The sequence below is a fragment of the Saccopteryx leptura genome, chromosome 8 (assembly GCF_036850995.1).
Source record: "Saccopteryx leptura isolate mSacLep1 chromosome 8, mSacLep1_pri_phased_curated, whole genome shotgun sequence".
NCBI classification, from domain to species: domain Eukaryota; kingdom Metazoa; phylum Chordata; class Mammalia; order Chiroptera; family Emballonuridae; genus Saccopteryx; species Saccopteryx leptura.
In genome coordinates, this window is record NC_089510.1 from 42,292,378 (window position 1) to 42,305,588 (window position 13,211).

At 38.3% G+C, this 13,211-nt stretch overlaps 1 protein-coding gene across 2 annotated transcripts in view; it reads right to left on the reverse strand.

Moving 5' to 3' along the window:
• Positions 1 to 13,211, reverse strand: part of CFAP44 (cilia and flagella associated protein 44) — a 168,000-nt gene extending 154,789 nt beyond the window's left edge. For both annotated transcript variants that reach the window (XM_066346884.1, XM_066346883.1), the window contains exons 1-2: positions 13,107 to 13,211; positions 6,026 to 6,127 (exon numbers count right to left, since the gene is read on the reverse strand). In XM_066346884.1, coding sequence (XP_066202981.1) covers positions 6,026 to 6,122 — 97 coding nt within the window. In that variant the 5' untranslated portion in view covers positions 6,123 to 6,127; positions 13,107 to 13,211. The remainder of the gene's footprint in view (positions 1 to 6,025; positions 6,128 to 13,106) is intronic.

The window sequence follows — 13,211 nt, forward strand, 5'->3', positions numbered from 1 at the left end:
GAAAACAATACTCCAAGCAAACAGCACCCAAAAAAAAGCAGGTGTAGCAATACTCATATCTGATAATGCTGACTACAAGACAGAAAAAGTACTCAGAGACAAAAATGGTCACTTCATAATGATTAAGGGGACACTGAATCAAGAAGACATAACAATCCTTAATATATATGCACCAAACCAAGGAGCACCAAAATATATAAGACAGCTACTTATTGACCTTAAAACAAAAACTAACAAAAATACAATCATACTTGGAGACCTCAATACTCCGCTGACGGCTCTAGATCGGTCATCCAAACAGAGAATCAATAAAGATATAGTGGCCTTAAACGAAATACTAGAACACCTGGATATGATAGACATCTACAGGACACTTCATCCCAAAGCGACAGAGTATACATTTTTCTCTAGTGTACATGGAACATTCTCAAGAATTGACCATATGTTGGGCCACAAAGACAATATCAGCAAATTTAGAAAAATTGAAATTGTACCAAGCATATTTTCTGATCATAAAGCCTTGAAACTAGAATTCAACGGCAAAAAAGAGGGGGAAAAACCCACAAAAATGTGGAAACTAAACAACATACTTCTAAAAAATGAATGGGTCAAAGAAGAAATAAGCGCAGAGATCAAAAGATACATACAGACAAATGAAAATGAAAATACGACATATCAGAATCTCTGGGATGCAGCAAAAGCAGTAATAAGAGGAAAGTTCATATCACTTCAGGCCTATATGAACAAACAAGAGAGAGCCGAAGTAAACCACTTAACTTCACACCTTAAGGAACTAGAAAAAGAAGAACAAAGACAACCCAAAACCAGCAGAAGAAAGGAGATAATAAAAATCAGAGCAGAAATAAATGAAATAGAGAACAGAAAAACTATAGAAAAAATCAATAAAACAAGGAGCTGGTTCTTTGAAAAGGTCAACAAAATTGACAAACCCTTGGCAAGACTCACCAAGGAAAAAAGGCACAGGACTCAAATAAATAAAATCCAAAATGAAAGAGGAGAGATCACCACAGACATCATAGATATACAAAGAATTATTGTAGAATACTATGAAAAATTATATGCCACCAAATACAACAATCTAGAAGAAATGGATAAATTCCTAGAACAATACAACCTTCCTAGACTGAGTCATGAAGAAGCAGAAAGCCTAAACAGACCAATCAGCAGGGAGGAAATAGAAAAAACTATTAAAAACCTCCCCAAAAATAAAAGTCCAGGCCCAGACGGTTATACTAGTGAATTCTATCAAACATTCAAAGAAGACTTGGTTCCTATTCTACTCAAAGTCTTCCAAAAAATTGAAGAAGAAGCAATACTTCCGAACACATTTTATGAAGCCAACATAACCCTCATACCAAAACCTGGCAAGGATGGCACAAAGAAAGAAAACTACAGACCAATATCTCTAATGAATACAGATGCTAAAATTCTAAACAAAATACTGGCAAACCGAATACAACAACATATTAAAAAAATAATACATCATGATCAAGTGGGATTCATCCCAGAATCTCAAGGATGGTTCAACATACGCAAAACGGTTAACGTAATACACCATATCAACAAAACAAAGAACAAAAACCACATGATCTTATCAATAGATGCAGAAAAGGCTTTTGATAAAATACAACACAATTTTATGTTTAAGACTCTCAACAAAATGGGTATAGAAGGAAAATATCTCAACATGATAAAGGCCATATATGATAAACCATCAGCTAACATCATATTAAATTGCACTAAACTGAAGGCTTTCCCCCTTAAATCAGGAACAAGACAGGGTTGTCCACTCTCTCCACTCTTATTTAACGTGGTGCTAGAAGTTCTGGCCAGAGCAATCAGACAAGACAAAGAAATAAAAGGCATCCATATTGGAAAAGAAGAAGTAAAGGTATCACTTTTTGCTGATGATATGATCCTATACATCGAAAACCCGAAGGACTCCACAAAAAGATTATTAGAAACAATAAACCAATACAGTAAGGTCGCAGGATACAAAATTAACATACAGAAGTCCATAGCCTTTCTCTATGCCAACAATGAAATATTAGAAAACGAACTCAAAAAAATAATCCCCTTCACGATTGCAACAAAAAAAATAAAATACCTAGGAATAAACATAACAAAGAATGTAAAGGACCTATATAATGAAAATTACAAAGCATTGTTAAGGGAAATCGAAAAAGATACAATGAGATGGAAAAATATTCCTTGCTCTTGGATAGGAAGAATAAATATAATCAAAATGGCCATATTACCCAAAGCAATATACAAATTTAATGCAATTCCCATCAAAATTCCTATGAGATTTTTTAAAGAAATGGAACAAAAAATCATCAGATTTATATGGAACTATAAAAAACCCCGAATAGCCAAAACAATCCTAAGGAAAAAGAATGAAGCTGGGGGCATTACAATACCTGACTTTAAACTATATTATAGGGCCACAATAATCAAAACAGCATGGTATTGGCAGAAAAATAGACACTCAGACCAATGGAACAGAATAGAAAGCCCAGAAATAAAACCACATATATATGGTCAAATAATCTTTGATAAAGGGGCCAACAACACACAATGGAGAAAAGAAAGCCTCTTCAACAAATGGTGTTGGGAAAACTGGAAAGCCACATGCAAAAGAATGAAACTCGACTACAGCCTGTCCCCGTGTACTAAAATTAATTCAAAATGGATCAAAGACCTAAATATAAGACCTGAAACAATAAAGTACATAGAAGAAGACATAGGTACTAAACTCATGGACCTAGGTTTTAAAGAACATTTTATGAACTTGACTCCAATGGCAAGAGAAGTGAAGGCAAAGATAAATGAATGGGACTACATCAGAATAAAAAGTTTTTGCTCAGCAAGAGAAACTGATATAAAAATAAACAGACAGCCAACTAAATGGGAAATGATATTTTCAAACAACAGCTCCGATAAGGGCCTAATTTCCAAAATTTACAAAGAACTCATAAAACTCAACAACAAACAAACAAACAATCCAATAAAAAAATGGGAAGAAGACATGAATAGACACTTCTCCCAGGAAGAGATACAAATGGCCAACAGATATATGAAAAAATGCTCAGCTTCATTAGTTATTAGGGAAATGCAAATCAAAACTACAATGAGATACCACCTCACACCTGTTAGATTAGCTATGATCAACAAGACGGGTAATAGCAAATGTTGGAGAGGCTGTGGAGAAAAAGGAACCCTCATTCACTGTTGGTGGGACTGTAAGGTAGTACAACCATTATGGAGGAAAGTATGGTGGTTCCTCAAAAAACTGCAAATAGAACTACCTTATGACCCAGCAATCCCTCTACTGGGTATATACCCCCAAAACTCAGAAACATTGATACGTGAAGACACATGTAGCCCCATGTTCATTGCAGCACTGTTCACAGTGGCCAAGACATGGAAACAACCAAAAAGCCCTTCAATAGAAGACTGGATAAAGAAGATGTGGCACATATACACTATGGAATACTACTCAGCCATAAGAAACGATGACATCAGATCATTTACAGCAAAATGGTGGGATCTTGATAACATTATAAGGAGTGAAATAAGTAAATCAGAAAAAAACAAGAACTACATGATTCCATACATTGGTGGAACATAAAAATGAGACTAAGAGACATGGACAAGAGTGTGGTGGTTACCAGGGGTGGGGGGAGGGAGACAGGGGGAGAGTTAGGGGGAGGGGGAGGGGCACAGAGAACTAGATAGAGGGTGGCGAAGGACAATCTGACTTTGGGCGAGGGGTATGCAACATAATTTAATGACAAAATAACCTAGACATGTTTTCTTTGAATATATGTACCCTGATTTATTAATGTCATCCCATTACCATTAATAAAAATTTATTTAAAAAAAAATAAATAAATAAATAAAAGAATTAATGACCTAAAGTTCTACTCTAAGAAACTAGAAACAAAGAAATTTTTTAAAACAGGAGAATGAAGGAAATAATAGAAATAATAAAAATAAAAGCAAGAATTAGTAAAATAAAATAAAAACCAACAATACAAAAAATTAGCAAAGCCAGGATCTTATTCTTTGAAAAGATCAACTGCCGGGGTCCAGCCCCGGGGGGGAATCCAGGGGTCCCACAGGAAGAGACGGCGTCGGCGAAAATCGAGTGAGAGAGCCGAATTCTTTTCTTTCTCTTTATTCTCTGGTTAGCATTTACTGCCAGGCATCTCTGCTAAATGCTGGTCTAGCTTTCTTTTTATGCACACACACTAAGTTACAATCACATGGTATTTTGAATACATCTTTGTTTTAGTTTCACTGTGGTTACATATTTCCAGATAACAGTTAATTCATATCTATAAACTACAAATCAGGTGGTAAGTTATTCAAAGTATAGTTATACAATAACTTGAATAGTAATAACAATATTGGTACAAACTTCTAAAAGATTAGTATTAATTAATAACTCTATTTTACTGTTGTTGTGAGTCAAGGGCGCAGAAAGAGATAGCAGACGAAATCATCAAGGACTAGCAAAAGGACCACTGCTTGCTCAGGCAAATGGCCTTGAGTTCATGCAGTGTCCTAATTCTTCTCCCACGAGACTACAAAAGGCTTGCTATTTAAGAAACTGACATAGTATTAAGAGTAACTTTTACTTAAAGATACATAGAGTGCATTTGCAAGATAGCTAGTAGCAACATAATATCAGAAGGCATTAGTTGCTACTGCTGCTATGAATCCCACCACATTCCTCTCCTTATTCTTGGAAAATACAAAAATCTCATGAGAATGTTTTACTGAGAAAAGCCCAGCAACTGCCTTCAGTGACAAAACAAGTCTTTTAACAAAACATTCTTTTCTTGCCAGCTGCGCTCCCATCCAAGGCCACGCAACAAGCCACTCCACTACACTTTACCTAAGATTCTAATGTCTAGTTAAACTTTATTCATTTACTATATTCATACACTAGTTAAGTTCTAACTTTATTCTTTCTAACATGATTAATAAGAAGAAATTCTCCTACAAACTTAACCCTTTATGAGGGATATCATGGCCAGCCTTTTATGTTTATGAGCCCAGTTCAAGGGGCTTACAGGCTTTTCTGTGGAACTTACACCTCCTGTCTCATTTCCAAAGAAATTACTACAAATCTACAGGGAAAGCACGGTACTATTATCCCTGTCCCATAAATAATAGCACACACCCAGAAAAGGGGGGATATAAGGCCAGATTAATTCAAAAAGGTCAAAGGGGGAAGTATCGTTGTGCCTTTCCTTTGCGGTGACTTTGTCACCCCGCAGCCATTGGTCTTCTCTGCTGTGACTTTGTCAATCAGCAGTTTTTGATCTTCTTCTGCTGTGACCTTGTCAGCCAGCAGTCGTTGATCGGCTCCCGACAATCAACAAAATAAATAAACTATTAACTAGACCAATTAAGAAATAAAAGAGAGACAATACAAATCTCTAATATCAGGAATAAAAATAAATCCTACAAAGTTATGCCAACAAACTTTACAATTTAGAAGAAATGTATACATTTTGTAAAAGATAAAAAGTTACATAACTTACTAAAGGAATATTCAAGAAAGTGAATTCATAGTTTAATATATTCCCACTAAGAAAATTATAGGCCCAGATACTTCATTCATTCTAATGGGTGAGAAAACTGAGGTTCTTAAATTTACCCAAAATCAAGGAACTAACTCTAAGTGGTAGACCCAGGACTCAAAACCAGAGTCCAGCTCTCGTCCTGCTGTATTAGAAAAGTCCACACAAGACTTTGTAGATCTCACAGCAGAGAACAAGACCCTCTGTGCAAATAGGTCATTATCAACACAGAGTTGTCTATGTGCCAGGAATTGGATATAAAATGATTAAAACACAGACCCTGTTCTTCAAAAAAATTAAAGTTAAGTAAGGGAGTTAAACAAATAAACCATTTCTTTTGTACTCTTTAAAAATTATTTTAGCTAAGTTTAATAGTCAAAAACCAAGTGTAAATTATAACCTTCACTTACATTTTGACACACGTGAGGACTGCCGGGCCTGTCTTCCACTGCTCTTTGATCTGTCTGATTTCTCCCCATCAGTATCCTGATCATCTGGCTCCTTCATTTCCTCTGTAAGTGCAAATTGAGCCAGAGAAAGTAATAAAGCAGTATAATAGAAATCATTAACAGATTGTTTTTCCTAACAGATTCTGCAAGCACCAGGTCTATTGATGATAACATGTTTGTATAGTACCTGAGGTAACAGCCATATGTTTGCAGAGTACCTGAGGTGACATCACCAGCAGGAGGGTAGAGCCACCATCAGAGACCGCTGCAGAACACGCAATATAGTCAGACGCTCCCTTTCTCCAAGCAAACTCATCCCTGTGGTGCCCTCTGGTTTTCCAGAAGTCTGCAGTGAAACACCAAGTCCATCTTTTTCCAAAAAGTTCCACCACTAAAATGAACCCTCTGTCATCTTTCTTTAGTGCCTAGAGATTAAGGAAGGGGTGTTTGAGACACAGGTGATGAGTAGTTGGCCAGGCATAGAATAAAAAGGAGTATATTAGGCAGAGGGAACTTCAGAAAGAGGGCTGTGTCTGTGAAGGGCAGAAAGTAGTTTATCGGCTATAGTAGAAGAGTGAAAGGGTCACTAAAGAGAAGGAAGGTAGCAGACCATAAAATTGTCTCTAAGTTTTGCCAAGGAATTGAGAACTTATTTCTATGTTAATTGAAAGCCATTATAGGGTTGTAAGGAGGTGGGAAACACAATAGGTTGTCTCTGTCTTTTCTCTCTGTTGCAGCTCTTCCTGTGAACGCCTACCGTATTTCCTCATGTATAAGACACACCATTTTTCAAAAAATTTAAGGTTTAAAAACTGGGTGCATTTTATACAGTGGTTGTGGCATTTCAAATGCCACAGATGGAATTGAGGATGAGGCAATATATGAAGACAGTGATTCATCATCACACAGATGAGGACAAGCCAATGCATGGGAGTTGTTTTTTTTTAATTATTTTTATTTTATTTATTTATTTCAGAGAAGAGAGAGAGAGAGAGAGAGGTGGGGAGGAACAGGAAGCATCAACTCCCATATGTGCCTTGACCAGGAAAGCCCAGGGTTTCAAACCGGTGACCTCAGCATTCCAGGTCAAGGCTTTATCCACTGCGCCACCACAGGTCAGGCTGCATGGGAGTTTTGACAGTGATGAGAAGTTGTATGAATTTTATGATGAATAAAACTTGAGTCTTCAATAACTTTATGTAATACATTCCTTTTTTCAAATTTTAGGCCCCCAAATTAAAATGTGTCTTATACATAAGGAAATACGGTACTATGTCTTCCTTCTAAGTCCTTCACTTTTCCACACTAACCATCCCATGATTCCTGAACATTCTTCTATGGTATTGCTGGCAAGAATAAAACTGTAGCTCTATTTGGATCATATTTGTTGTTAGATTCAGGTGTGACTCCCAGTTTTGTCGCATAACTAGCTAATTAAACTTTACATCAATTCTTCAACTGTAGAATGGGAATGAAGAAAAGATTCTTTATAAAACTGCTATGAGAATTAATTGAACTAGTGCATTATTATACATTCCTGGTCACTAAAGAAAGACCAGTATTCCAAAAGCAGGTATGCTAAATATATTCTACATGATCAATGGAATGTGCAGTATGACTGCTCCCTTCATATGGACATTAGGGTTCATTTCATCTGTTTTCTTGCAATGACATCATAATGATGCCATCTCTTGATTTGGAACTTGCTCAAATATTTTTACTATAAACTATTATCCAAAAAAAGGTATGTCCAAGATGATACTCATTTTATTAAATTTGTGTATAATACCTTGGGGTTATTTTTCTGGGTTACCAAGATGATGTTTTTCCTCTTAAATAGAGAGAGAGTCTAGTGTTTTTTCTTTTCTCTTTTCAGTTGTTGCTTTCTCCTTCCTTCCTTCCTTCCTTCTTTCCTTTATTACTTTCTCTCACCAGATTGTAGAATATATGCCCACTGGGGTTGGGGGCTTTTTTAGAATCAAATGACAAAAATTTCAAGTGAAAAGATCTTTTAAGACATTGATAAGAGTGTGGTGGTTACGTGGGAAGGGGAGAAAGGGAGAGGGAAAGGGGGAGGGGGAGGGGCACAAAGAAAACTAGATAGAAGGTGACAGAGGACAATCTGACTTTGGGTGATGGGTATGCAACATAATTGAATGACAAGATAACCTGGACATGTTATCTTTGAATATATGTATCCTGATTTATTGATGTCACCCCATTAAAAAAATAAAATTATTAAAAAAAAAAGAAAGAAAGAAAAGATCTTTTAAAATCTAAATTCTATCTCCAATACTTTTCCTACTTCTTCAAGTTTGGACACACAGGCTTGTTTTCTGTGTGTATACAAGTCACTGATTTAAAAACAATTAATGATAACAAGTAATTTAAAAAATAATGAACATTGCGAGGCGATGCCAGTTATTGCAGCTTAGTGGATACACTTGTTCAGATAGCTACAAACATACCAAAATGCCATTTTCTTCCTTGCTTTCAAGGTTCTTCATAATTTTAATCAGTTTAATACCCAAAACTATTGAGCATACTTATATATAAATGGTAGGCATGGAGAATATATGAAGATTAGCAATACAGAGCCCTTGACCTTAAATAGTTTATGACCTAAGAAGAAAACAACAATTCTCTCTCTCTCTCTCTCTCTCTCTCTCTCTCTCTCTCTCTCTCTTTAAATTAGAGAGAGGCAGGGAGAAAGAGACAAGAGAGATAAGAACATCGAGCCGGTCCTGCGTGTGCCCTGACCAAGGATCGAACTGGCAACCTCCACACTCCAGGACAATGCTACAACCAGCTGAGCCATCCAGCCAGGGGTTAATTTTTTATTGATTGATTGATTATTTTCTAGAGAGAAAGAAAGAGGAAGGACTAGAGAGAGTGGAGGGGGAAGGAAAGAACTCATTTGTTGTTTGTTCCACTCAGTTGTGCACTCATTGGTTGCTTCCCGTGTGTGCCCTGACTGGGGATCGAACCCGCAGCCTTGTCATTTCCGGATGGCACTCTGACTGAGCTGACCCGCCAGGGCTGACAATTCTCTTTAAATGGCCTCAGAATAACCTTCTCTTCTAAATCACTGATTCAGAACCATCTGAGGTTGGCCAGCAGTAGGACAGACTGATAGTCATCATTCAAGTGGTGACTGTAGACAAAGATTTCCTTGATAAAAATTAACATTATGATACTGGCAGGAAACGAAACTACTCTTGAAGTTGCCATGATGCCGGACCCAAATACGTGGAGGCAAGATAGTTACTGGGTTAGCCAACCAAACTGAACTAATAATTTATTGTGAAGAACTAAATGAAAATTGTTTGTCTGTAAGTTTCCATAACAATGTAGCTTATAAACATATTTAATTTCCTATGCTGTTGTACAAATTTAGCAGCTTAAGATAACGCCCCTTTATTTTCTCATGGTTTTGTAAGTCAGAACTATGGGCCCAGTTTTAATTCAGTTGGTTCTCTGCTTAGAGTCTCACAAGGTCAAAATCGAAGTGTTGGCAGAGCTACCTTCATTTCTGAAGGTTCTGGGAAGAATCTATCTCCAGGCTTATTTAGGTGGTTGTCAGAATTCAGGTCCAAGGGGTTGTAGGGCTGAAGTTCCTGTTGATTTCTGGCTGCAGTCCAGGAGCTGGTCAAAGCTTCCACAGGCTGCCTGCATCCCCTGGCTCATCGCCCTCAAAACCAGCAGTGATAGGTCAAGCACCTCTCAATGATTTGAATCTTTTCTTTCCTGCTTTGCACCAAAACACACTTCATGAGACCATGTTCTACCCTTTAGTCTTCTCTTTTCTAAATATTTACTTTTAACATACCATAACTAAATGTTAACTGAATCCGTACGCTAATGCAGGGCATGTAAGACCTAATACATTTACTTACAAGTTAATGTAGGCAAGAAACAATTATGGCAACTGAAGCACTCTGTGAATACAGGATTTGAACCACAACTGAAGGTAAATTAATGTCGAAAGTACCACACTTTATTCTGTGCTATCATAAACAATACAGTCCTCAAGTGGCTAATACTGCTGTGCAAAACACTTTAATATTACACACCCAGTTAATGTCAGGGGGGTAGAGTGTGAAAGACGACACGGGAACCCAGGGAATTCGCCCAGAGTTCTGAACTAGTTCAAAATACTGACGCCCTTTCTCAGCTTTCATGAAGCTTGTCTGGAGAGTTTGTCAAGAGCAGCGGAGCAGGTCGGGCTGCAGGGGCTTCTGGTCTCCTGGAGATCGCCAGTGTAATGGTGAGGTGGAATGAAGTGATTTTTCTTTGGTTTTGTTTAGTTAGTTAGTTTGTTTGTTTTTAGAATGAATGGATTGGGAAATTGCATTGCAAACCGAGCAGGCTTTAGAGCAGAGAGAGGTATGTTATATGTAAGATTGGGATGATAAGGTTGTCTGGCAGTTGTTGTATTAAATAATATTTTTTATACCTATAGTTGTCAATTCTGGCTGCACTTTAGAATCACTTGGAAAACTATTTACAACATACCATTCTCAGGGACTTATTCCCTATGTAATGCTTGTGTGCAGCCAGGAATAAACACCAGGGTTAAGGGCCATGAGTTTATACAAAGTACCTACTCAGATACTCAAAACTGGTAGTTGGTTTTACTGTAATTACTTCATATTCTCTTTAGTACAGCTAGGGCTCAACAAATATGATCATGGAATCTCCAGAGTTGAAAGAGATCTCATCTAGTCCAGCCTCCCACCTGATATAAGTCAAACGTCTACAACATGAAGTCCAGTATGTTGGTCAGGCTGAGAGGACCGGCTAGAGTCACACTGACTGGGTTCAAGCCTGGCTCTCCTCCTAACAGTTGTGAGGTAGTGAGTATTTAACCTCTCTGCCTCTTAGTATTCTCATCTGTAAAGTGCAGTATCTACTTCATAAGGTTGCTCTGAGATGTCAATGAGTTAACAGAGGAAAGTTTTAAGAACAGTGCCTGGCACATGGGCACTCGGTATGTAGAATGTATTAATTTCTGAGTAAATAAACACATAAACAGAAGGGCAATCAGCTTCGACCTCAACATTTCAGGTGAGAGAATGAGCATATTCTATTAATGCTCGGCTCCAGTCCTTAGTAAGTTCATTTTATATCAAGCTGAAATCTTCCTTGCTGTAACTTGGATCCATTTGGTCCTTATTCTTCTGAGGAGACGTAGAATAAGTTTTTCTGTGTATGATAGTCATTCAAATAGTTGAAACTAGTTCACTTTTCTCCTCAGATCCTCTCTTTTCCCAACTAAAGTATCCCAATTCTTTAAATTATTCCTCACTAATGTGGTTTCAACTCTTTTCAGTATCTGGATAACTAAAGAAATTCCCGGTGAATCATCTATCGCTTCCAATTTTATATTTTCTTTGAAGGATTTTGTACACTTTCCAAAAGAGACCAATTCTCACTTTACCTGTACCAACAATGTCCTTTAAGGCAGCCTAATATTACATTATCTTCAGGGTGACGGAGGGCAGGCTCTTCATATACTGACTCAACATAATCGGTTTGTAACCAACTAGAATGATTAAACCCTGTCTGTGTTCTTAGCCATGTCCTGTCTTATACAACTGAACTTGCCAGGTTTTGGAGTCTATTTGCAAAACTATCTTAAATCTACTTTCATTAGATTCGGGCTCAGCCTTTGTCGAATTCTGTTAACCAACTCATTTAGGTAGACTGTCAAGTTTTGAGTCAACCTTAAAGAAGTATAAAGAGAAAAGAAAGTCATACACAGTGATGCAGTGTGGTACGCTGCTAGGTTATCAGGAAGCCAGAGAAAAGGCTTCCAAGGTGACATTACTCGTATTCATTCACTAGAGTTCAGGCTCAGTCTGCACACTCAAAAGCTCAAGCACTCCACTTCAGCAATGTGCCACAACTGGTCACATTAGGACTTATGAGACTGTTGTATAAAACTGGTGTTCACTTTACAATGGGAAATACAACTGTGGAGACAATAATAGCTTGTATTTCTTTAATGTTTTCCATGTGTCAAGCATAAGTTCTAAGGATTCTACACACACTGTTTCATATTTTTCCCAAAATGACTCTGGAGTCAGATGCATTTTAAGATGAAATAACAAAGCATTTACTCTTTGAATGCTTCCCCCTCTCCCAGTACATGCAATTGATTTGCAAGTCCTGTTGCCAAGTGTGCAGTTATTAAGCCTTTTGAATGCATCCGCCTCTCCTCTATTCTCACTGTCTCTCCCAAGCCAGTCCATTCTTTACCCTGCCCCCTGTATTTCTAAAACACAGCTTTTAATGTGCCACTCTTCTTGTATAAAGCCTTTAATGGCTCCTCACTGCCATAGAATAAGAACTGAGATTCCTTGGCATGGCACATCTTAGTGTCTGTAGCTCATCTCTTGTCACGTTCCCCCTCCCTCGTTTCTCCTCCACCTCTTCTCCTTCTCAAACGTTTTATTCTGGAGCCATCTGTATCGACTCACAATTGACTGGACACACTGACTACTTGTATGCTACTATATCTACTTGTATTCAACAAGTATTTATTGGGCACCTACTAGGTATCACTCATGTACTACACACTACCTGCATTATCCTAGTTAATTGTAACAAGAGCCCAATGAGGTTAGCATTACCATCGTCCTTTAAGAGATGAGGAAACTTAAGTGCAGAGGGCTCCACCTGCCAGCTGTCACACAACTAAGTGCGGGGCAGGGCGGCTTGCCTCACCTAGGAACCCAGGCACTTTTCCACCTCCTCTTAGCCCGTATCTGCCGCCTGTCCCGGCCAGATTATGAGTTCCTTATAGGCAGGCACTGCGTCCACTTGGATCCTCAGCGTGTAGCTCCGTGCCTGCGATTACTAGTCATTTCAAATGTTTGTTGAACTGATCGTAGGAAGGGCGAGGGAATGTGACTAGACGGTACTGATTCAGGCGACGCGAAGTCCAAGCGGGTTCACTGCTCCCTGACTCGGTAACAGATTTGAGGGGGAGGCTGGGGAGACTTCCCAGGTGTGGGGGGGCCAAGAGGGGCAAACTTACCCAAGGCACCGCTGCCGCTTCGTTCTTAGTCACAGCATCTACCCAAGGTTTCCGTTTACTGCTGTTACCGTGGCGACGCAGTTACTGCTGGGGGAGACGGGCGGG